The following is a 26,062-nucleotide window of genomic DNA, read 5'->3' as shown; positions in this document are numbered from 1 at the left end:
TGCGTGTTGTTAACCCGTATCCCTGTCAGGATGACCTTGCTCTGAACATTTGGACCTGGAGCAGCTCAAAACATTTGGTGGAAAGATCAGGTGAAATATGATTGCACAAATATTTGTGCATTAAGCACATGATCACCCTCCATCTTAAGGACAGGCCTGTTAGTTGTGGGCCCAAAGCCTAACGGAGGGCGATCAGGTGCTTAATGTACAAATTACACCCGTCTCGGACTCGGGGAGTTCAAAAACAAAGCCGCCACCAAGCCAAACGCTCCACAAAGCACCGCCTCTGTCGCCGGCCCTGCAGCAGTTAAATAAATGTGGGTCATTCCCGGGAGCACGCTGCTGCGAGCTCTCCCCTTCTCCCTCCTCAGAGCCTCCAGGAATTCCAACGCCTTGCTCCTTCCCTTCCTCTCGACGCATAGTAGGGAATCGCTATTCCTCCCCGTGATGGCCGCACAGACCCCCAATTTCCACGCCCCTTCCTCATCCTCCTCTGTTTCAGCCACCAGGAGAAGGTATTTCACTCTCACTCAGGCGCCTCTGCCTTGCCCTAACCCTAGACCCACGCCCTGCTTGGATTTTGTGGAATTTGAGTGGGATCTTTTGCTGTTTCAGCGGGAGAGGAGGCCGTTCTACTTCGGAATTTGATGCCGATCGAGCGGGAGGGGACCGGTACAGAGGGGGCAGGGGGAACAAGGGCGGAAAAATGGATAGAATCGACTCCCTAGGACGACTCCTGTAGGCAATTTCGTCTCTCTAGTCTGTTTTATTCCAATTGCATCCTCTCTTTTTTTTGTATTCCTTTCTCATTTGATTTTGAGTTTGCTATTGTTCCGCGTTATCGTCTTCTTTTAGCGTGTGATTTGCCTGCTGTTATTTTGTTGCCCACCGAAGGTTAATAAGTTGCTAGCTAAAAAGCCTTTTCGGTCATTGTCTAAGGTTCAAAATTAATGTTATCTTCTGGTGAAGAGCTCTGGTTGCGAAATTGGGAAAGTTTTTTGCTTTCATGGGAATGAAAAAAAAAATGTAGAAGTCAGAGAACGAGCATCGATTATTGGAAAATGCAGCTTAATGTTATACTGAAGATATCTTATCTACTTTATCAAACGAAAGCAATTCAGAAGTATCCGTCAGCCATTTCTATAGCGTGTCTGTATGTCTTTTTATGCATTTGCATTAAATGAAGTTTCGAACTTGTAGTGTACCTTTTGCTTGCAGGCCTTTTTTTGGTTTTTGTCTGCTTTGTTCCCTTTCTTTTGGTCTTAAACATTTAAAACTATGCGTAAGTGATTGTGCCTCTTTGTGGGGAACGGTTGTTGCTAGTCTTTGTCATGTCTATTTGTAGGGAGTTGTATCAGATTGCAGGAGACATCCCACCATGTACAAAAATAGGTTAGGATTGGAATCATAGAATAGTGTAATAAGACGTTTGAACTTCAGCTTGGCCAAAATTCGAGTCAGTTCCTTGTGTCCTAAGCCCAGGATCAAAGTATACATCTTATATCTGGTTTAGTTGGTGGATTGGCTATCATTTTCAGAAAGATCAATGCCGTCGTTTGTAGGGAACAAGTTGCTTTAAATGCAATGTTTGATTATTCGAAGTTCCTACACTTTTCTCAGAAACTTCCTTTGGAAGTGCGATACTCCTTGCTTTTGAAACTTGATTGGAATCTCAATTTTCCCACACATCTCCTATGCTTTTCACACACTTCATCCATTCTTCCCTACATGCTTCTTATGTGTTTCTCTCACACTTATTTTCATGTTTTTTATGTGCTTCTTGTAGTTGGATAGATGAGATGCACCGAACCCTAGGTATATATATATATATATATATATATATATATATATATATATATATATATATATATAGAGAGAGAGAGAGAGAGAGAGAGAGAGAGAGAGAGAGACGGCTGCACAAGGCAAACTCGTTAATTGATATTAGGGCTCTCTCTATGTTAAATAGAGAGAGGCCAAAACAATAAATTACATCTAAGTCCATCATTAAATAAAAATTTCAAATAACCTCTAATCTAAGAAGATTTAAACTTAAAACCACCTAATCTCAACACTCCCCCTCAAGCTGGAGCATAGATATCAATCATGCTCAGCTTGTCACAACATTTTGAGAAATTTGGTCTAGCAAGAGGTTTTGTAAACATATCTGCAACTTGGTCTTCCGACTTTAGATATTTGGTAGTGATATGACCAGCTTGAATCATATCTCTTACATAGTGGCAATCAACCTCAATGCGCTTTGTTCTCTCATGAAAGACATGATTGCTCGCTATATATGTTGCAGCCTTGTTATCACACATCATGGTCATAGGAGAGGAAACATTCACCTGAAGATCATAAAGAACAGTACAAACCCACATCAATTCAGCAGCTGTTTGGGCCATAGCCCGATATTCTGATTCTGCACTCGACCTAGAAACCACATTTTGTTTCTTACTTCTCCAAGAAATCAAGTTGTCTCCCAGAAACACACAAAATCCTGTGGTAGATTTTCTATCCACTACAGATCCTGCATAGTCAGCATCAGAATAGGCCACTATCTCCAGAGTTCCACCTTTCCTGAACAATAACCCCTTTCCAGGAGAAGATTTTAGATATCTGAGAATCATTATGGCTGCATTCCAGTGTACCTCACTTGGTTTGTCCATAAACTGGCTAACTTTGCTTACTGCTAAAGCAATATCCGGCCTGGTCACAATTACATATAATAGCTTCCCTACTAGGGAGCCATAGCTTTTGCTATCAACCGGTTTTGACCCTTCTTCAAACAACTGGACTTTATGGTCCATGGGAATATTTGCTGGTTTAGCTCCTAACATTCCCGTTTCCTTTAATAAGTCAAGAACATACTTCCGTTGAGACAAAACCATCCCTTCACGGCTCCTAGCAACTTCTATACCCAGGAAATATCTAAGTGAACCAAGGTCTTTTGTAACAAAGTGCTCTTGAAGATGAGCCTTTGTGTTTTCAATATCTTTCACATTGTCTCCTGTAAGAATGATGTCATCCACATATACCACCATAACAACTATGCCTGAGTTAGTTTTCTTGATAAATAGTGTATGATCTGCCGCTGACCTATTAAAGCCAAAGCGTGACATCACTTCAAACAACTTTTGAAACCATGCACGAGGACTTTGTTTCAGGCCATAAATCGCCTTTCTCAATTTACACACCTTCTGACACTCCCCCTCAACCTCGAAACCTGGAGGTTGTTGCATGTAAACGGTCTCAGATAGATCCCCATATAGAAATGCATTTTTCACATCTAATTGGCACAAGCTCCAACCATGCTGAACAACTACTGAGAGAACAAGACGAATGATACCCATCCGTGCAACAAGAGAAAAGGTTTGAAAGAAATCAATACCATATGTCTGAGTATACCCTTTCGCTACTAATCTGGCCTTGTACCTTTCAATAGAACCATGAGATTTGTACTTTATTGTATATACCCATTTACATCCAACAATGTCAGCATTTGCTGGGGAATCAACTAGATACCATGTATGCTGAGATACTAAAGCATCAATTTCTTCTTGCATTGCCAGCTTCCAACGGTTATCAAGCTCTGCCTGTTGATAGTTCAGATGAATAGTTTCAGCAGATAAGGCTGAAATAAAAGTCTTCATCTGATTTCCAATTCTGGCATCAGAGACAAAATGAGATATGGGATATAAGGTACATTGTCGTGTCCCCTTGCGTAGAGCAATAGGCCTGTTATCATCATCATGAAGATCACTATTGTCAGTAGAACTTACCTCAAGGGAAGAAGAAGATGAAGGCACTTGCGGAGGTGGAGCTCTACGCACATATACCAATGGAGGATTATTAAATCTGGAAGAGGATGAAGTTTGGTTCGGTAATGAGGGCACGAATTCCTAAGGAAAAGGAGGTATAGGTAATGGAAAAGACTCAGCTGGATCAACCTGCAGCGGGGAACCGGTACTAGAGTAATATGGAGTGAATTCCAAGAAAGATACATCCGCACTAACATACTCTCGGCGAGAAATAGGATCATAACATTGATATCCCTTTTGATTTTTGGGATAACCTATAAATATGCATTTTGTAGCTTGAGCAGCTAGTTTATCACGGTCAGGGCCAAGTTTGTGTACAAAACAAACACATCCAAATATTTTGGGCGAGAAAGAGAAGAGTGGGGCATTAGGTTTTAGGATATGTAATGGAATTTGATCACCCACAGAAGATGAAGTCATGCGGTTGATCAAATAGCAAGCAGTGGTAATCGCATCACCCCAGTATAACGCAGGAACATTAGATTGAATCATAATGGTCCGGGCAACATCAAGCAGGTGCCGATGTTTTCGCTCAGCCACCCCATTTTGTTGAGATGAATAGGCACATGAAGTTTGAGGTTGAATGCCATGATCTTGGTAAAATTGTAATAGAACTTTTGATTTAAAGTCAAGAGCATTATCAGTGCGAACAATCTTGACAATAGATTCAAACCGAGTTTTTATTTCAAGAATTAAGGATTTGATAATACTTGAAACTTCAAATCGTTCTTTTATTAAAAAGACCCATGACAACTTAGAGAAATCATCAACAATAACAAGATAGTATCGACACCGAGTCCTAGTAGGAATCTTACTAGGACCCCATACATCTGCATGAAGAAGTTCAAAAACTTTATTACTAGACTGACTCTGACTCGAAGGGAACAAACTTCGATGATGCTTGCCCAGCTCACATGCTTCACACTGAAATGATGTAGTGGAAGGAATTTGAGGAAAGACCGAACGAAGCTTTGACAATGAAGGATGACAAAGACGACGATGCCACTGAACAAGACTAAATGAGTGTTCCACTGCAGCATGAACATTACCCACTGGATGATGTAGGTAGTAAACTCCATTTTCTTCATAGCCTCCACCAATCTTCTTCCCCGTCAGCAAATCCTGAAAATGACAACCCATCGGATCAAATATTACTCTACAGTTTTGTTCTTTTGTAAGGCAACTAACAGAGAGTAAACTTTGAGGAAAGTTTGGAGCATGAAGAACATTTTGCAACTGTAAGGAGGAGGATATAAAAATATTTCCCTGACCAACAACTAGGGAGGAACTCCCATCGGCTAATGAGACTCCTCGATGAACAATAATATCTTTTAGATCTGAAAAAACAAGTGAATTTCCATACAAATGTCTGGATGCATTAGAGTCAATAATCCACTTACTGTCAGTCGGATGAAGATGATTTCCGGTTGAATAGGCAACGCCAGCTACAGGAGGGGTGGAACTCAAAGGACGAAGAGCTATCAGCTCATCATATTCAACATGACTGAGGGTGATACTACTGTCACTTGCAGAGATATTATCCTGTACATTTGTTGCCTCGAGAGTAGTAACATTTGCTTTAGGAGCATATGACTTTGATGAAGAAGACGTTGGCCGACCATGCTTATCCCATCAACGATCTTCTAAATGTCCAGATTTTCCACAGAATGTACATTGAAGCTTTCCTCTGCCTCCCATACCTCGTCCACGACCTCGTTCTCTGATATTCTGAATATTTCCACGCCCATAACCAGATGAGACAACTAGAGCAGATGACTCTGCCACAGGCTGAGATTGTGGAAGAGAGATCGCAAGTCTACTCAGACGATTGTATGCATCAACAAGAGTAGGTACATCTGAACCAGTCAACATTTAGACTTTTGCAACAGAGAATTCTGACGATAGACCTGTAAGAAACCGAGCAACCATAGTTTGTTTTTGATGATCCTTTTGTTTCGAACAACAGAGAGGTCTGTGAGCATTAAGTCTTTCAAACACAGCTTTGACAGAGGCATAGTACTGGGCCAAGGTCTGATATCCCTGCTGTAAATTATATATCTCCTGTTCAACTTGCAGGATACGACTCACATTAGTCTCTTGTGAGTACGTATCTCGAAGATTGTCCCGCATCTATTTGGCTGTATTATAGTAAATTAAACCATCTGCAATAGAGGGTTCAACACTATTCATGATCCATGACATAACTATGTCATTATCTTCATCCCAAGTAACATATTTTCCCACTTTTTCAGTGGGTTCGTCTTCCAACAAGATATGTTTTCTACGATGTCCAGATACCGACATCATACAAGTTTTGGACCACCTGGCATAGTTAGTTTCATTCAACCTTACAGAAGAGCCGTACAAAAAGGGATTGGCAAATGCCTTATACTCCCCAATATGTTCTGTTGAGATTAAGAGGTTTTATGGTTAAGTTTTTCTAATCTAGAAGTTATTTGAATTTTATTTTATTGAGGGACTTATGTGTAATTTCTATTTTTGGCCTCTCTCTATTTAACATAGAGATTAGCCCTAATCAAGATTGATGAGTTTGTTTTCTGTGCAGCCGTCTCTCTCTCTCTTTCTCTCCTCTCTCCTCTCTCTCTCTCTCACTACCTAAGGTTCGGTACATCTCATCCATCCTTCAACATGGTATCAGAGCAGCCGATCGTGGGAGCGTGATCGTCGATCGTCGATCGTGATCAATTTTCGAACGATCTACACCAACATTTTTTTTTATATCTTCAAATCAGGTCAGCTGTTCTTATTTTGGGTAAGATCTGATAACAAATCTGGGATTTGATGACCCAGATCTGTCATCAGATCTAAGGGAGCAGATGTTTTGTTCCTGCCGTGATTTTCTGTTGTTTGGGAGAAGCCTTGCCGTGATTTCCTGGATTTCCTGCCGTGCTTTTCTGCTACCGAGTTTTCCTGCCTTGATTTCCTACTGTTTGGAAGCCGCAAACACTCGCGATCTCCTGCCGTGATGTCCTGCTGTTTGGGCACAACAACAATCCCATTTGTCGTGATACTCTTTTCTTCGTGATTTCCTGCTGTTTGGGAGAAACAACAATCTCACCTGTTGTGCTGTTGCTTGTGATTGAAAAAAATGACTGATTTGTTTTAACCGTGCCCTGATGAACTGTTATTCTTGTTGGCTGTCGAGCTATATTTGTCTGGGAGCAGCAACTGTCATGATTTATTTTCTGCGTCTGCATATTATTGTTGGTCGTGATTCACTGGATCTTTGTTGGTTGTTCCATTTCAGTTGGTAGTTTATTTCTGAATATGGAAATAGCAAGAGTGATTCCCTGCTGTGTTGAAAAATTTTAAATTATCATTCATGTTTGCTGGTTGCTGTTCATTACTGTCGTGGAAACTGCAGGCTTGATGCCTTGCTGTGTTGCTTGAAGCTTGTCAAGATGTTATCCTTGGTGTGGCTGCTGGGAGTATAAAACCTGCTATTCAAGTGGGTAAAGTTTTTTTTTGGCTGAAATAGAATTAAATATTCAGTATGGATGTTGCGCAGACGTCGTGAAGCAGAGTAACAAATTTTTTTTTGTGTGGACCTGCATAGTGTGGGGTTTTTTTTGTCGTGGTGGAGACAAATTAGTGTCATCAATCTGAGTACCTGTTCGTTTTTAGCCCATTCTTTTCCTTATGGCTCAAGTGGTTGAATCTGATGCGGATTGCTCCAATGATTATATAACCCTTAGCCGAGCTGAATATAACAAGCTTCTTACTTTATGCTCATCCTCTTCGAAGTCTTCTGTTGCTAAAGGTGCGTGCTTGGTAGGTGATGGCCTATCTGGCCAAGGTGGTAAGTGGATCATTGATTCTGGAGCATCCAGACACTTGTGCGGAAATTTGAGTAACTTTTTACGTTTAAATCCTGTATCCGATCAAAAAGGGGTAGTCCTTGCTAATGGCAGTTCTTCCCCAATTGTAGGGCAGGGAAACATGTCTCTTTCCCCTACCCTTCAACTGTCAAATGTTCTTCATGCTCCTTCTTTTCCACAGAATTTATTATCTGTCAGTAGAATGACAAAAGAGCTGAATTGTAGGGTAATTTTTGATCCTATGGGTTGCACTTTTCAAGACTTGCTTAAGGGGAAGAGGATAGGTGGCGGCTATGAGGAAGGTGGTGTGTATTATCTACATCAACCAGAGGGTTCTGTCTATTCTGTTGTTACGTCTTCCTCGAGTCCTTTGTTATGGCATCATCGTCTGGGTCATCTTCTTGTGCCAAAACTTCGTCGAGTCATTCCTCGTATACCTCCCTCAGTTTTTTTTCAATGCGAAACATGTCAATTGGGAAAACATTGCCGAAACTCTTTTCCCTCGAGTCAAAGTCCATCGAGTCAAAGATTGTTTGAACTTCTTCATATCGATGTATGGGGTCCGAGTAGGATTCCTAGTAGGTCTCAGTGTTGTTATTATTTGGTCATTGTTGATGACTTCTCAAAGTTATCGTGGGTGTTCTTGTTAAAAGATCGGTTTCAAGGCCATGTCATTCTTAAATCTTTGATTGTTGAAATAAAAACTCAATTTGACGTGTGTGTTAGAATTGTTCGCACTGATAATGCTCTTGAGTTCAAATCCAAAGACTTGCTTTAATTCTATTCTGATAAAGGGATTCAACCTCAATTTACATGTCCTCATACATCCCAACAAAATGGTGTGGCTGAGAGGAAACATAGACAAATTCTCAATGTCGCTCGGTGCCTAATGATTCAATCCAATATGCCTGCGTCATACTGGGGAGATGGAACTTTGACTGCTGGTTTTCTTATAAACCACATGCCTTCAAGTTCTGTAGAAGAACAAATCCCAATCCAAATTCTCCATCCTGAGGTTCCTCTTTTTCCTATCCTCCCTAAAGTTTTTGGATGTGTGTGCTTTGTACATAAGCTGGGTCCTGAACGAGATAAACTTGCTTCACAATCTACTAAATGTGTTTTCCTTGGGTATTGTAACGCCCCAAAAGTTTGACTCGAGGAAGGAAAAGATTTGAAATCGAAACACCTTTAAGGAAAAATCAGAGTTGTAGCAAGAATTTCAAAAGATATCAAAAGGTTTTAAAAACACGAGTCAAAGCTTCTGGGTACTTTAGCAAAAAGACTCATTACAAATACAAGTTCACATTTTTAAACCAAAATAGTGAGCCGAGAAATAAAAAGTGCATTTATAACAGACAGAGTTAATTTATACAAGGCAGAGGGTGTCCACCCCCAAAACAAAAAGGTACAAAAACAAAATAGCCAGCGAGTCGACGAGAGAGGCGAAACTTTGACCGCGTAGCTTCCGCACCACCACCCAAAAGGAGCTACCTGTCACCTACACCCATAAAGGAATGGGGTCAGTCCTGAAAACTGGTAGGTGCGTAAAAGAAGTAAAGTGAACTAATCTAAAGCATGCTTGAACAAAAGCAAGCAGAAACATATACAATCCATGCAAGTGAATAGCAAAGTTAACAGGTATGTCGTAAGCAAACTAGTAGTACAGTGATATCAATACAACTGTAAGCAATCATAAACAGGCTTATCATGCATACCTTCCAACTATCGTAAGCACAAACAAATAGTGAGGTAAAAGCAACAGTACGAAAATAAATGTGAGCATGCCATAAGTGTGATCTGCTTATTATCTGGACATTGTGGGTACACACAATGTATAAACGTAGAAACAGCCGAGAACCTTTCAGGGGTCCATTATGCCATATATCTTATTATACCCTGAAGGACTGACTGAATCCGCTCCTAAGGGGACGACCTGTGGTCGAGAGAGCAAGTCCCCAAAGGCTAGAAGGGGCCCACGGATGCATCCAACTTCTGCAGAAGTGCCGGGCGACTACCACCTAGGATACTTATGGTGACGCCAACTCCCCTACCTTCGATGACTGGGGAAGCCGAGCCTTTGCTCGAAATGGCCATGAATGGCCTGTCCATCGAAGGGTTTGTACCATTCATCCTCTCTCTTGATGAACCAGCCCGAACAAGCACGATGAAGGGTTATTCAACTTCATCACCTTGCTCTATATGCCCTGGTCTAATCGACCCACTCGAGCATCTTGCCTGTGAAGGCGCATGATTATCACTTAGTGAGATATTCAAAACCGAACATAAGACCCATTCACTCTGCGCTACGCATCATAGCATCGCATGATACTGCTAAGTTTATAGCCTCAAGTCGCCAAGAGTACAAAAGGGGCTCAAGTACTGACAGCAATTTCTAAAAGCACCTGCAAGGCAGAACAATAGCAAAATCGAAGTCTATATAACATATGCAAGAAATGAGTCAGCATAAATAAGCAAAGCAACAAGTGCACAAATATAATAGCCAAGGCGCATAAAGCGCGGGGCAACAGAAAGTAAGGTACTGCAAAAGTAAACAGGACAAGGATCGCGAAACCGCGTCCTTGAAGTTAAAAAGACAAAAAGGAAAGCCTAGGCACATATAGCGTGACGGCAGCAGAAAGTAAATGCTGGAAAATAAACAGGACAAGGATCGCGAAACCGCGTCCTTGAGTTATAAAGACATACATATACGTATATAAGCAGATTCTTTTAATTATCTTCCAATTAGTTTAGGTTAGTTCATTCAAATCCTTTCACGCAACTTTCCCCTACCTTGGGGAGTCGCGGATCACTGCACGCCTGCGGGCGTAAGTACGAAGGGTCTCGGGCCACGAGACACGCGAGCGCTCCGTCGTGCAACCTGTACACACTAAAGAGGTCAGCAAGCCAGAAGCAAAACAAATCCCAAAAGGGCAAGCGATCAGCAAGGGCTGAGCCCTGCTGACAAACAAAGGAGACGACAGGGGGCCCTGCTCCCTGTCGCCAAACAGAACAATGACAGGGGGTTCCGCCCCCTGCCAGCAAAACAAAGGCAAGGGGCCAGGCCCCTTGCCGCCAAACAGATAACGGTAGGGGGGCCAGGCCCCCTACCGACAATCAGAGGTGACAGGGGGCTCCGCCCCCTGCCAGCAAACACAAAGGCAAGGGGCCAGGCCCCTTGCCGCCAAACAGCGAATGGTAGGGGGGCCAGGCCCCCTACCTACAACCAAGGGTGACAGGGGGGCTCCGCCCCCTGCCAGCAAACACAAAGGCAAGGGGCCAGGCCCCTTGCCGCCAAACAGAGAATGGTAGGGGGGCCAGGCCCCCTACCTACAACCAGGGGTGACAGGGGGTTCCGCCCCCCTGCCAGCAAACACAAAGGCAAGGGGCCAGGCCCCTTGCCGCCAAACGGAGAATGGTAGGGGGGCCAGGCCCTTTACCCACAACCAGGGGTGACAGGGGGTTTCGCCCCCTGCCAGCAAACACAAAGGCAAGGGGCCAGGCCCCTTGCCGCCAAACAGAGAATGGTAGGGGGGGCCAGCCCCCCCTACCGACAACCGGGAAAAATGGCAGGGGGCCCGGCCCCCTACCGACAATCAGAAAAATGCCAGGGGGCCAGGCCCCCTACCAACGTAACAAACAACGGCAGGGGGCCAGGCCCCCTGCCGACAACAAGCCGGCAACAGGGGGCTAAACCCCCCTGCCGACCAAACAGACCCAAGCAGGGGGGGCGAAGCCCCCTGCCAACAACCGACCGGCGATAGGGGCTAAGCCCCCATCCGACAAACCGTCGGTGTCAGGGGGGCCAAACCTCCCCCCCCCCCCGACACACCGACGATGGCAGGGGGGGGGGGGAGACCCCCTGCCGACAAGGAGGCTGGGGCAGGGGGGCGAAGCTCCCCCTACCGACGAGCGGCCGGCGACAGGGGCTAAGCCCCCAGCCGACCCAAGCACAACAGCAGGGGGGGGGGCGAAGCCCCCCCCATCCTACCGGCGCACTGTCGGCGACAGGGGACCAACCCCCTGCCGGCCGACGAGTCCGCAGTCCACGGAAAAAAAGAAAAGAGGGGAAACACGTACCTCTCAACCGTCCGGTGGCAAGTCGCCGGAAAAAAGGGAGGAAAACGGCGGCGAAAGAGCACGAAGGGGGGGGGAGACACCACCAAAGTGGTGGTCGGAGGGCGATCGGACCTATGCCGGTCGGTGCGTTGCCGGAAACGAGCCGAGAACGAGAGGGGGGAGAGAGAAAGAGAGAGAGTCGAGCGAGGGCAAATGCCCTCGCCCGAGGCACCCTACCCCCTTTTAAAAAGGGGGGGCGCACATCGGCTTCTCGAATGTTCGAGAAGCCGGGTCCGGGTCCGGCATAGATCCGGGTCCGGCCCGGATCCGAGATCGCCCACAGACCAGGACACGTGTCCGATACGTGCATGGCGCGTGTCCGACATGTGTCAGACTTGTTTTTTTTTTTCCAGGTATTACATCCTTCCCTCCTTAAAGGAATTTCGTCCGCGAAATTTTATTACGAAAAGTTTCAAGCATACAATTCGGGGTATTTATCTCTTACATCAGCCTCAGGCTCCCAAGTACATTCATCGAAGCCATGGTGTCGCCAACGAACCTTAACAAAAGGTATCGTCCTGGATCTCGTCACTCGCTCGCAACGATCAACAATCTCCACTGGTCTTTCTTCGAAGGTTAGGTCATTTCGAACATCCACGTCGTCAAAACAAACAACATGGGATGGATCGTGGATGTATTTTCGCAACATAGACACGTGGAAAACGTTGTGAATCTGAGCATATTGCGGAGGTAACGCCACCCGATATGCCGTTCCACCAATCCGCTCCAAAACTTCGAAAGGTCCAATATACCGGGGACTCAATTTCCCTTTCTTTCCAAAACGGAAAACTCCCTTTGTCGGAGATACCTTTACAAACACCATATCTCCAACTGCGAAGAAAAGCTCTCGACGACGTCGATCGGCATAACTCTTTTGCCGGCTCTGAGCAGTACGAAGACGCTCCCGAATAAGATGCACTTGCTGGGTATAGTGCTGGAGTACGATGGGTGACTCGAGCCTTCGCTCACCCACCTCATCCCAATAAATCGGTGCCCGACACGGTCTCCCATATAAAGCTTCGTATGGGGCCATGCTGATACTTGCGTGGTAGCTATTGTTGTAGGCAAATTCGGCCAAGCAAACGTGAGAATCCCACTCTCCATGCCAATCAATCATACAAGCACGTAGCATATCTTCCAGGGTCTGAATAGTGCATTCTGACTGCCCATCAGTCTGAGGGTGGAAAGTTGTGCTAAACTTTAGTTTAGTTCCCAAGGCTTGCTGGAGCTGTCCCCAAAATCTCGAAGTGAACCTCGGATCGCGGTCGGATATAATAGAGATTGGCACTCCGTGCAGGCGAACGATCTCCCGTATATACATATCCGCAAGGCTGTCGAGCGACTGGCCGAGACGGAAAGGCAAGAAATGCGCGGATTTAGTGAGTCGATCAACTATTACCCAAATTGCATCGTGCTTTTTCTTCGTTCGAGGTAACCCGACAACGAAGTCCATAGCGATGTCCTCCCACTTCCATAGTGGTATCTCCATTAGCTGCGTGACTCCACCCGGTCGTTGGTGTTCGATCTTGACCTGCTGGCAAGTCAAACATCTAGACACGAACTATGCTACTTCACGCTTCATGCCGTTCCACCAAAAACTCCTCTGTAGATCTTTAAACATCTTTTTGCCTCCGGGGTGGATGGTATACCTCGATCCATGCGCTTCAGACAAAATTTCATTCTTCAGGGCAGGGTCACTAGGGACCCAAAGGCGATCTTTAAACCAAATACTACTGTCTTCCTTCAGACGGAACGAAGAACTGTCCCGAGCCGCACTCGCCTTAAACCCCTCATAGCGCGGATCAAGCTTCTGCCCAGCAATGATTCGGGTAAACAACTCCGGAAGGACTATGAGGTTTGATAAACGCAACGAACCTGTTGGAGAAAGAAAAGGTTTTCATGAAACAAAATCCTCGATCATCCTCCACTCAGCAGCCAACGTGCTGACCAAAATTCCAGAGGATTTGCGGCTAAGGGCGTCCGCAACAACATTCGCCTTTCCTGGATGGTAGGAAAGCGAAAAATCGTAATCTTTAAGAAACTCAAGCCATCGCCGCTGACGCATATTGAGATCTTTTTGAGAAAAAAGGTATTTGAGACTCTGGTGGTCAGTGAAAGCCTCGAATTGCACACCATATAGGTAATGTCGCCATACTTTTAAAGCAAAGACTACCGCGGCTAATTCAAGATCATGCGTAGGATAATTCTTTTCGTGCGGTTTGAGCTGACGAGAGGCATATGCTATCACTCGGTCATTCTGCATAAGAACCCCGCCCAGGCCCGTGCCTGAGGCATTGGTATAAATCACAAATCCTTCCTGGCCAGAAGGCAAGGCCAGGATAGGAGCAGAAGTAAGTCGCTCCTTCAGAGACTGAAAACTGGCCTCGCAACTATCGTCCCATAAAAACTTTGTCTCTTTCTTCAGCAGCTTGGTCATAGGTTGAGCAATCTTGGAGAAATCCTGGATAAACTGGCGGTAGTATCCAGCTAATCCCAGAAAGCTTCGAATGTCACGCACATTTCTTGGTTGCTGCCAGTTCAACACAGCCTCAACCTTTGCAGGATCTACAGACACCCCATCCTTCGAGATGACGTGCCCTAAAAACATCACTTCCTCGAGCCAAAATTCGCATTTGGAGAACTTAGCAAACAAATGCTTCCTTCGCAAGGTCTCCAAGACAATGCTCAAATGCTCCCGGTGCTGTTCCCAACTCTCAGAGTAGACTAGGATGTCGTCGATAAACACGATCACGAAGGTGTCTAAGAAAGGCCTGAACACTCGGTTCATAAGGTCTATAAAAGCTGCCGGGGCATTAGTGAGTCCAAAAGGCATAACAGTGAACTCAAAATGACCATACCGAGTACGAAAAGCTGTTTTCGAAACATCGTCTTCCTTGATCCGAAGCTGATGATATCCGGATCTAAGATCAATCTTGGAGAAGACCCTAGCTTTCTGCAGTTGATCGAACAAATCCTCAATACGCGGTAACGGATATCTATTCTTGATCGTGACTTGGTTGAGCATTCGATAATCAATGCACAACCTCAAAGATCCGTCCTTCTTCTTCACGAAGAGAACGGGAGCCCCCCAGGGTGACACACTAGGGCGAATAAACCCCTGAATCATAAGATCCTGAAGCTGCTTTTTGAGCTCTTCAAGCTCAGCGGGTGCCATACGATACGGAGCCTTCGAGATAGGTGCGGTGCCGGGCAACAAATCAATACAAAACTTCACTTCTCGGGGAGGAGGAAGACCAGGCAATTCTTGGGGAAAAACATCGGGGTAATCACGTACTATATCCAACTCGTTAATGGGGGTAAGTGTCTCCACTGACTGCAAGAGATTTACGAGAAAAGCGGAACATCCCTTTCGTAAGAAGCTCTGCGCTTGAAAAGCTGAAATCATTTTGGTCTCCCGTCCCGATCGTGGAATCCGAAATTTCACCTTCGAAGAGCCTGGAGGAGACAGAACAATTCTACCCTCACGGCATAAAACCTTGGCATGGTATTTGTGCAACCAATCCATGCCCAGGACAACATCAAACTCAGACATTTCGAGCAAAATGGCACAGGCTGGCATATGTCGCTCAGCCACAACCATATCAAATCTGGCAAGTAGGTGACGCAAACTGTATTCTTCCCAATCGGATTATAAACATCTAAAGCAGCAATTTCAATTGTGCAGCAAAACTTGCAGAAATAAACGTGTGTGTAGCACCACAATCGAAAAGAACGAAAGCCGCACGATCTGCAACTAAAATCGTACCTTGCACGAGATCTCCTTTAGTCAACTGCTCGGCCGTAGCGGTATAGACGCGCGCAGGAGCTTTCTTCACGCCGCTGGTCTGTGGCTGCTCTGGCAAGGTCGACGATGGTGCTTGCAGCTGCAGGGGAGGCTGGGACGCACCGGTGGCCTGCCTGAATTCGTCTGCCGCCTTCTTGCGGCAATCACGAATGAAATGGCCCATCTTGCCACAATATAAACAGCCACCTGTCTCACGAGGGCAAGGCTGACCCGCGTGAAACCTCCCACACTTACCGCAAGCTCCACTAGGCGGTCGCCGTGGCGGACGATACTGGTTTCGCTGCCTTTTTGCCGGGGGACTTGACGGTTTCTCTCCTTCCACCTTTACAGGCATAACTGACTGCTTACCTCCTTCAACCTTGATGGGCAACAACGGTTGCTTGGCCTGACTAAGCTGCTGCGTCCGTCTTTGATCACCACCAGTCGTAGGTGGCTTCCGGGTCTGAATGCTCTTGGAGCGCTCCCATTCGTCATTGAGGAAAGCAGCTGTCTCGACAGCTGCCGCTAAGGTTGCAGGCATGCTAGTAAGAACCTTGTGCTTGAGTCCTTCTTTCAGGCCTCTAATAAACTTTCGTGCCCGCTCATGCTCATCCTCGAAGAGGTTGGGACAATGCCTCTCCAGCTGTTGAAACTTGGCCGCATACTCATTCAAAGTCAAGCTGCCCTGACACAGCTCCAAAAACTCCATCTTCTTTTTCTCCCTTGCATGAGGGGGAAAATAATTATCGAGAAAGGCTTTTCTGAAGGTTTCCCAGGGCACCGTGCCTACGCTTGAGAAACGAATCCTGCGGGTGGTATCCCACCAAATACGAGCCTCATCCTTTAAACGAAAGGACCCAAATAGAGTCTTTTTCTCCTCAGGAACCGTGAGGACGTCAAAGACTCGCTCAATCTCACTGACCCAGTATTCTGCCTCATCCGGGTCCGCTCCGCTGGAAAAAACAGGAGGGTCCAACTTTAAGAATTTCTCGAAAGAGACCCCCTGCTCTGGAGCCTGACTTCTCTGCGTAGTCCCTTGATTTCGAATTGCTTCGGCTAACGCATTTAGAGAATCCATAATGAATCCCCTGCGTTCGAGCCCATCCTCCGACAAATCCTCATCTGGTCGACGAGCCATCCTTAAAAACACATAAAATGCGTTAGAATGCACCAAGACAATTAAGAAACAAAAGATATTTCATAGATCTTAAGTTACCGCATATACAAAAATTCCAGCGATGCTGGTATACAAGCCAAAAGAAAACTTATCCGCATGAGAGTTCACAGCCTCTCTTACAAAATATTGAACAAAAATTTACAAGTACTCCCTTCTAGGGACGTTCAAACTGGCGAAGGTATTCTCTCTTATTCCCCGTACGCCTAAATCTGCGTCGAGGGACAAAAGGGAGCGGCTCATCCGAAGGAACTTCTACATCATACATCGGAGTCGAAGGTGTATAATCCAATGAAGCCGAGCCACTAGTAGACGAATCTGAAATTTCAATTGGAAAATCCACACCAGGAATAGGGAGAGCAGGGCCCTCAGAGATTACTGGGGGCGAAGGTTCGAGGACTGCTAAAGGTAAATCTGGCATGTTAAGGTCAGGGATGACAGCTTCAGCAGACTCCTGAACTACGATTGCTCTATCTTGTTCTTCCTTAAGGAGGCAAAACTCTAAGGTGTGTCCGGAATCGCCACAAAAGACGCACTCAAGTGGTACAAGAGCGGGACCACTACCATCAGAAAATTCCGGCGTAGCTTGCCGACCTGCCAAGACTTGCGAGGGTAGATGTCCTCCCATCTAAACATATACCGAAGACCAGGTTGCTGCCAAAGGTAACTGAAATTCTGGAGGCAGTGGGCTACCTGTCTCATCTGTGAAAACCGGTGGAGGTGGGCGATTAGCCCAACACTCTTCGCAGGACACCGTATGTCCCCTCCTCATATGGAAGCCCCTACCTCTAATCGAACGAGCGCGCATTCGGCGCCCTCCTCTGCCGTGGTGGCCACTCGGACCAGCTGACGGATCCATTACACACAAGTACTGTTCAAGGTAAAAGTAAAGCATTAATTTTATCAAATCAAGAAAATTAAATGTCTACTTACAGTGCGGTGGGACGCTCGATGTCAAAGCTCAACCATTCTCGTCCTGGCTCTGATACCAAAAGTTGTAACGCCCCAAAAGTTTGACTCGAGGAAGGAAAAGATTTGAAATCGAAACACCTTTAAGGAAAAATCAGAGTTGTAGCAAGAATTTCAAAAGATATCAAAAGGTTTTAAAAACACGAGTCAAAGCTTCTGGGTACTTTAGCAAAAAGACTCATTACAAATACAAGTTCACCTTTTTAAACCAAAATAGTGAGCCGAGAAATAAAAAGTGCATTTATAACAGACAGAGTTAATTTATACAAGGCAGAGGGTGTCCACCCCCAAAACAAAAAGGTACAAAAACAAAATAGCCAGCGAGTCGACGAGAGAGGCGAAACTTTGACCGCGTAGCTTCCGCACCACCACCCAAAAGGAGCTACCTGTCACCTACACCCATAAAGGAATGGGGTCAGTCCTGAAAACTGGTAGGTGCGTAAAAGAAGTAAAGTGAACTAATCTAAAGCATGCTTGAACAGAAGCAAGCAGAAACATATACAATCCATGCAAGTGAATAGCAAAGTTAACAGGTATGTCGTAAGCAAACTAGTAGTACAGTGATATCAATACAACTGTAAGCAATCATAAATAGGCTTATCATGCATACCTTCCAACTATCGTAAGCACAAACAAATAGTGAGGTAAAAGCAACAGTACGAAAATAAATGTGAGCATGCCATAAGTGTGATCTGCTTATTATCTGGACATTGTGGGTACACACAATGTATAAACGTAGAAACAGCCGAGAACCTTTCAGGGGTCCATTATGCCATATATCTTATTATACCCTGAAGGACTGACTGAATCCGCTCCTAAGGGGACGACCTGTGGTCGAGAGAGCAAGTCCCCAAAGGCTAGAAGGGGCCCACGGATGCATCCAACTTCTGCAGAAGTGCCGAGCGACTACCACCTAGGATACTTATGGTGACGCCAACTCCCCTACCTTCGATGACTGGGGAAGCCGAGCCTTTGCTCGAAATGGCCATGAATGGCCTGTCCATCGAAGGGTTTGTACCATTCATCCTCTCTCTTGATGAACCAGCCCGAACAAGCACGATGAAGGGTTATTCAACTTCATCACCTTGCTCTATATGCTCTGGTCTAATCGACCCACTCGAGCATCTTGCCTGTGAAGGCGCATGATTATCACTTAGTGAGATATTCAAAACCGAACATAAGACCCATTCACTCTGCGCTACGCATCATAGCATCGCATGATACTGCTAAGTTTATAGCCTCAAGTCGCCAAGAGTACAAAAGGGGCTCAAGTACTGACAGCAATTTCTAAAAGCACCTGCAAGGCAGAACAATAGCAAAATCGAAGTCTATATAACATATGCAAGAAATGAGTCAGCATAAATAAGCAAAGCAACAAGTGCACAAATATAATAGCCAAGGCGCATAAAGCGCGGGGCAACAGAAAGTAAGGTACTGCAAAAGTAAACAGGACAAGGATCGCGAAACCGCGTCCTTGAAGTTAAAAAGACAAAAAGGAAAGCCTAGGCACATATAGCGCGGCGGCGGCAGAAAGTACAATACTGAAATGTAAATAGGACAAGGATCGCGAAACCGCGTCCTTGAAGTTAAAAAGACAAAAAGGAAAACCTAGGCACATATAGCGCGACGGCAGCAGAAAGTAAATGCTGGAAAATAAACAGGACAAGGATCGCGAAACCGCGTCCTTGAGTTATAAAGACATACATATACGTATATAAGCAGATTCTTTTAATTATCTTCCAATTAGTTTAGGTTAGTTCATTCAAATCCTTTCACGCAACTTTCCCCTACCTTGGGGAGTCGCGGATCACTGCACGCCTGCGGGCGTAAGTACGAAGGGTCTCGGGCCACGAGACACGCGAGCGCTCCGTCGTGCAACCTGTGCACACTAAAGAGGTCAGCAAGCCAGAAGCAAAACAAATCCCAAAAGGGCAAGCGATCAGCAAGGGCTGAGCCCTGCTGACAAACAAAGGAGACGACAGGGGGCCCTGCTCCCTGTCGCCAAACAGAACAATGACAGGGGGTTCCGCCCCCTGCCAGCAAAACAAAGGCAAGGGGCCAGGCCCCTTGCCGCCAAACAGATAACGGTAGGGGGGCCAGGCCCCCTACCGACAATCAGAGGTGACAGGGGGCTCCGCCCCCTGCCAGCAAACACAAAGGCAAGGGGCCAGGCCCCTTGCCGCCAAACAGCGAATGGTAGGGGGGGCCAGCCCCCCTACCTACAACCAGGGGTGACAGGGGGGCTCCGCCCCCTGCCAGCAAACACAAAGGCAAGGGGCCAGGCCCCTTGCCGCCAAACAGAGAATGGTAGGGGGGCCAGGCCCCCTACCTACAACCAGGGGTGACAGGGGGTTCCGCCCCCTGCCAGCAAACACAAAGGCAAGGGGCCAGGCCCCTTGCCGCCAAACGGAGAATGGTAGGGGGGCCAGGCCCCCTACCCACAACCAGGGGTGACAGGGGGTTCCGCCCCCTGCCAGCAAACACAAAGGCAAGGGGCCAGGCCCCTTGCCGCCAAACAGAGAATGGTAGGGGGGGCCTGGCCCCCCTACCGACAACCGGGAAAAATGGCAGGGGGCCCGGCCCCCTACTGACAATCAGAAAAATGGCAGGGGGCCAGGCCCCCTGCCGACAACACGCCGGCAACAAGGGGCTAAACCCCCTTGCCGACCAAACAGACCCCAGCAGGGGGGGCGAAGCCCCCTGCCAACAACCGGCCGGCGATAGGGGCTAAGCCCCCATCCGACAAAACGTCGGTGTCAGGGGGGCCAAACCTCCCCCCCCCCCGACACACCGACGATGGCAGGGGGGGGGGAGACCCCCTGCCGACAAGGAGGCTCGGGCAGGGGGGCGAAGCTCCCCCTACCGACGAGCGGCCGGCGACAGGGGCTAAGCCCCCAGCCGACCCAAGCACAACAGCAGGGGGGGGGGGGCGAAGCCCCCCCCATCCTACCGGCGCACTGTCGGCGACAGGGGACCAACCCCCTGCCGGCCGACGAGTCCGCAGCCCACGAAAAAAAAGAAAAGAGGGGAAACGCGTACCTCTCAACCGTCCGACGGCAAGTCGCCGGAAAAAAGGGAGGAAAACGGCGGCGAAAGAGCACGAAGGGGGGGGGGGGGGGGAGACACCACCAAAGTGGTGGTCGGAGGGCGATCGGAGCTACGCCGGTCGGTGCGTCGCCGGAAACGAGCCGAGAACGAGAGGGGGGAGAGAGAAAGAGAGAGAGTCGAGCGAGGGCAAATGCCCTCGCCCGAGGCACCCTACCCCCTTTTAAAAAGGGGGGGCGCACATCGGCTTCTCGAATGTTCGAGAAGCCGGGTCCGGGTCCGGCATAGATCCGGGTCCGGCCCGGATCCGAGATCGCCCACAGACCAGGACACGTGTCCGATACGTGCATGGCGCGTGTCCAACTCGTTTTTTTTTTTTTTTCAGGTATTACAGGTATCCTAAGAATAAAATAGGATATCGTTGCTATGACCCTATATCCCATAAAGAGTATGTCAGTGCAGATGTTACCTTCTTTGAGTCTACTCCATATTTCACGAGTACTACTACAAGGTTACAGGAGAGTCAAGGCGATGTCTTTCCTCTGCCAATTCCCCCTTTTCCTTTAGAGTCGTTCACTCCAAAGCCTGTGACTCCATCCTCTGGGGAGTCTCGATACAGAAACCCTCCTATAGTGTGTTAAAATATATGTAATATATATATTTATATATATATATATCTATATATATATATAAATATATTTATCATACACTACCCGATAAGGGGTAGTTCTGTAAACTCGCCCAATAGGGGCATTTTAGTCTTTTTCTTTTTCTTCTATTTTTCCTTTTTCTTTTTTTCTTTTCCTTATTTCTTTTTTTTGTTTTTTTAGTGTACTTTTTGTGCATTTAATGCACAGCCATTGGGGGCCCCAACAAAGAGTCGTTGGGCCCCCAACGGTCACAATTGTGACCGTTGGGAGCCCAACGACTCCTTGTTGGGACTCCCAATGGTCCCTCTCTCTTCATAGGTCTAAACCGCTTCCTTTGGAAGATGCCATAGCCGAAATATGCCAAGAAGAAACACGTCTTGGCATGATTAAAGGAGGAGATGAAGTTCTTGCCGTATCTAAACCCGACAATCATATGAAAGCATATAAACCTCCACACTTTGGGAGGCAAAACAACTATAATGGCAATTATAGGAAAGCCATTTGCCATCATTGTCAAGAACCGGGTCATATAAGACCTAATTGCCCAAAGATAAATGAACCTCCAAAAGGGAAAGTTGCTATTATTGAAGAAATCCCACAAAAGAAGGAGGAGCCAATGAAAGGGAAAGAGTCCTTTTCTCTTGCTCAACTATCCGAAGCACTTCAAATTCTACTCAAATCGCCATCAACTTCGGGAGCCGCCATTGCCTCTTCTTCTCCTCTAGGTACGCCCTCTTGGATTCTTGATTCTGGAGCATCTTTTCATATGACCCCTATTGAAAATGGACTATCCAATGTATGTAGCAACTCCAAAAATTCTTTTGTTTCAACCACCGATGGTACCTCTTTACGAGTTAAAATTTTTGGAACCTTAGATTTTTCAAAAGATTTTTTTGTGCCAAATGTAAGAATAGTACCTCAACTTAATTTAAATCTTTTATCCGTCTCTCAAATATGTGATCATGGATGTAAAATCTCCTTCTCAACCAAGGGTTGCTCTATACAGGATCTCCAGTCCGGGAAGCAGATTGGGCAAGGCCATAGGAGGGGAGATCTCTACTACATGAACCATTTGAAACTTCCCATCAACTCATTTTGTAATCATGTCCAAGATAAAAATATAGAAACTTGGCATCAAAGACTTGGACATCCAAGCTTCTCAAAAATGTACTCCTTTCCTTTTGGAAAGAAATTTTGTAATGAGAAACATTTTTTTTGCAAGAGTTATATTTTTGGAAAAATGAAATCCACCCCTTTTCCAAAGAGAACATTTGTGTCCAAAAGACCCTTTGAATTAGTTCATTCGGATGTTTGGGGTCCTTCTCCGGTCATATCAAAAGGAGGATATTCTTACTATGTTACTTTCATTGATGATTTCACTCGAAATGTGTGGATCTATTTTCTCAACCTAAAATCTGAAGTTTTTAATTTCTTTAAGAAATTTCATATGATTGTCAAAAATCAATTTTCAACTAATATTTCCATTCTTCGATCCGATTCCGGTGGAGAATATCTATCAAATGAATTTCAAGAATACTTAGAAACCAATGGCATTTGTCATCAAAGGTCATGTTCTAGGACTCCCCAACAAAACGGTCTAGCCGAAAGGAAGCATAGACACATCTTGGAAACCACTAGGACTCTTCTCATTTCCAAAGAAATTCCAAAATGCTATTGGGCCGAAGCCGCCTTAACTTCCACTTATTTGATAAATAGAATGATATCCTCATCCTTACAAAATATATCTCCATATGAAAAACTCTTTGAAAGAACACCCGATTTTAATAGATTAAGAATTTTTGGGTGTAAGTGTTTTGTCCTCACACATAAAAGAGATAAGTTGTCTCCCAAAGCTATCGAATGTGTGTTTTTAGGATACGGAGAAAATAAAAAAGGTTTTAGGTGCTTCGACCCCAAAAGCAACAAACTATATGTATCCAAAGATGTTACCTTTTTAGAAAATGAGAATGGTTTTGAGAAAAATAAAGATATTGATGAAAGCGAATATGCTTTCTTATTTGATCTTCTCTCTCAAGAAGATGTGACTCGTCACATAGAGGATGTTCCTAATGATTTAGAGGATACTCCTCTTAGTAATGTTGAAAATGGAAGTAATGATTTTGAAAATAGGTCAGTTCAAACCTATGCTAGGCGTGGTCAAGAAACTCCCATGAGCGCTTTAGAAAAATATTCTCAAATTTTCAACATAGAAGAAACCTCTTTAAGGAGATCTAGCCGAATCTCTAATCCTCCTAATAGGTTTGTTTCCTATGAGTCACTAACACCTAAATATAGGGCATGCCTAATTGCATTACACTCTTATCATGAACCATCACACTATAATGAAGCAAAAAACATTCCTCAATGGGTTGAGGCCATGAAACTAGAACTTAGTGCCCTTGAAAAGGCTAAAACTTGGGAAATAACTTCATTACCCACTGGGAAGAAGTCTATTGGATGTAGATGGGTCTTCAAGATTAAAACTAAAAGTGATGGGTCATTAGAACGTTATAAAGCTAGGTTGGTAGCCAAAGGATATGCTCAAGAGTACGGAATAGAATATGAAGAAACCTTTGCTCCCGTAGCCAGAATGACTAGTGTTAGGACTCTTATTGCGGTTGCATCTGTTAAAAAATGGCCTATCTATCAATTGGATGTTAAAAACACATTTCTTAATGGCGAACTAAGTGAAGAGGTCTATGTGGATCCTCCGCCAGGAGTATCTATTGGAGAAAACAAAATTCTTAAACTAAAAAAGGCTCTATATGGGTTAAAACAAGCTCCAAAGGCTTGGCATGACAGATTTAGCAATGTAATGACTAGCTTAAATTTTCGTTCATGTTATACTGACACTGCGTTATTTGTGAAAAATGCAGGGTCTTCTGTAGTTATTCTACTACTATATGTTGATGATATGATCATCACTGGAAGTGATGAGCAAGGAATCCATGATATTAAGAAAATTTTAAAAGAAAATTTTGACATGTCTGACCTTGGTTTCTTAAGATATTTTCTAGGTATTGAAGTTGCATATTCTCCCCGAGGATATATTCTCTCTCAGATGAAACTTGCTGCTGACATTTGCTCCAAGTCTGGAATTTCGGATGATAAGAAGATAGAAACCCCTGAGGTTATCAATGCAAAGCTAAGGTTGGAAGATGGGACACTTCTCGAGAACCCTACTCCCTACCGTCAACTCGTTGGGTCTCTGACATACTTATCCATCACTCGGCCAGACATAGCTCATGCAGTTCACTCCGTTAGTCAGTTTCAACATGCACCTACAACTGTGCACATGAGTGCAGTCTTAAGGATTGTCAGATATATTAAAAACACCATAACTAAGGGAGTTTTTCTTTCCTCTTCATCATCCCTTGATTTAATTGCTTATACAGATGCTGATTGGGGAGGAAATCCCAATGATAGAGTCTCAACTACCGGTTTTTGTGTTTTCTTAGGTGACTATGATTTCTTGGAGATGCAAGAAGCATCATAAAGTATCATTATCCTCAACTGAAGCGGAATATCGTGCAATGACCACTACAACCATGGAGCTTGTGTGGCTTAGAAGTCTCCTTTGTGATATGGGCATCGTCATCTCAAATCCTTCGAAGATGTGTTGCGATAACAAGAGTGCTATCTATATTGCAAGCAACCACACCTTCTATGAGCGTACTAAACACATTGAAATGGATTGCCACTATGTTCGAGATGAGTACCTAAAAGGAACCATAGCACTTCCCTACGTCACATCCGAGTACCAGTTGACGGATTTCTTCATCAAAGCTCTTGCTGCTGCTCGCTTCATGTTTCTTCTCAACAAGCTTTTCGTTGTATCCCCGTAAAGCTTGAGGGAGGGTGTTAAAATATATGTAATATATATTTATATATATATATATTTATATATATATATATATAAATATATTTATCATACACTATCCGATAAGGGGTAGTTCTGTAAACTCGCCCAATAGGGGCATTTTAGTCTTTTTCTTTTTCTTTTCTTTTTCTCTTTTCCTTATTTCTTTTTTCTGTTTTTTTAGTGTACTTTTTGTGCATTTAATGCACAGCCATTGGGGGGCCCCAACAAAGAGTCGTTGGGCCCCCAACGGTCACAATTGTGACCGTTGGGAGCCCAACGACTCCTTGTTGGGACTCCCAATGGTCCCTCTCTCTTGCTTTTCTCTAACTCTCCCTCACTCCTCTCTTGCCTATAAATAAGTGGGGTCTCCCCCTTTGTAAGGTGTGGCTTCTTCAAGCCCTTTAGTGCATTTATAAGATTTTATGCTTTCTAGCCATTATTGGCTTTTGTGTATGTCCTCTTTTAGACTTGCTCTTGATTTCTATATGTGAATGTCCATTGTAGGACATACTTTTCTTTTCTGCATATTTCATTACATAGTGTATACTCACAGGTTACCACCTAACCCCATGCCCCCATTATCTTCTTCTCCTGAGGCAAGTATCTCTGAGCATACTGAAGTTTCTGCTCTTGATGAGGATCTTCCTATCCCTTTGCGAAAAGGGAAAAGACAGTGCACCCTTCATCCCATTTCTCAGTTTGTTTCTGAAGTTAATCTTGAAGCTTCTATGAAGAATTTTATCTTGGCTTTGTCTGCCTCCTCTGTTCCGCTTCATCACAGTCAGGCTCTATTCGACCCCAAATG

General features: G+C 45.2%; 1 protein-coding gene across 1 annotated transcript in view; it reads left to right on the top strand.

Moving 5' to 3' along the window:
- The first annotated feature begins 291 nt into the window (after nucleotides 1–291).
- The window catches only part of LOC149822144 (uncharacterized), a 175,452-nt gene continuing 149,681 nt past the window's right edge, over nucleotides 292–26,062 (top strand). The window contains exons 1-2 of the mRNA XM_089980479.1: nucleotides 292–515; nucleotides 616–738. Coding sequence (XP_089836605.1) covers nucleotides 316–515; nucleotides 616–738 — 323 coding nt within the window. The 5' untranslated portion in view covers nucleotides 292–315. The remainder of the gene's footprint in view (nucleotides 516–615; nucleotides 739–26,062) is intronic.

This window comes from Nuphar pumila, chromosome 11 (assembly GCF_984573655.1).
Source record: "Nuphar pumila chromosome 11, dmNupPumi1.hap1.1, whole genome shotgun sequence".
In the NCBI taxonomy this organism is placed as follows: domain Eukaryota; kingdom Viridiplantae; phylum Streptophyta; class Magnoliopsida; order Nymphaeales; family Nymphaeaceae; genus Nuphar; species Nuphar pumila.
This window is presented reverse-complemented; position numbering and strand designations above follow the sequence as displayed.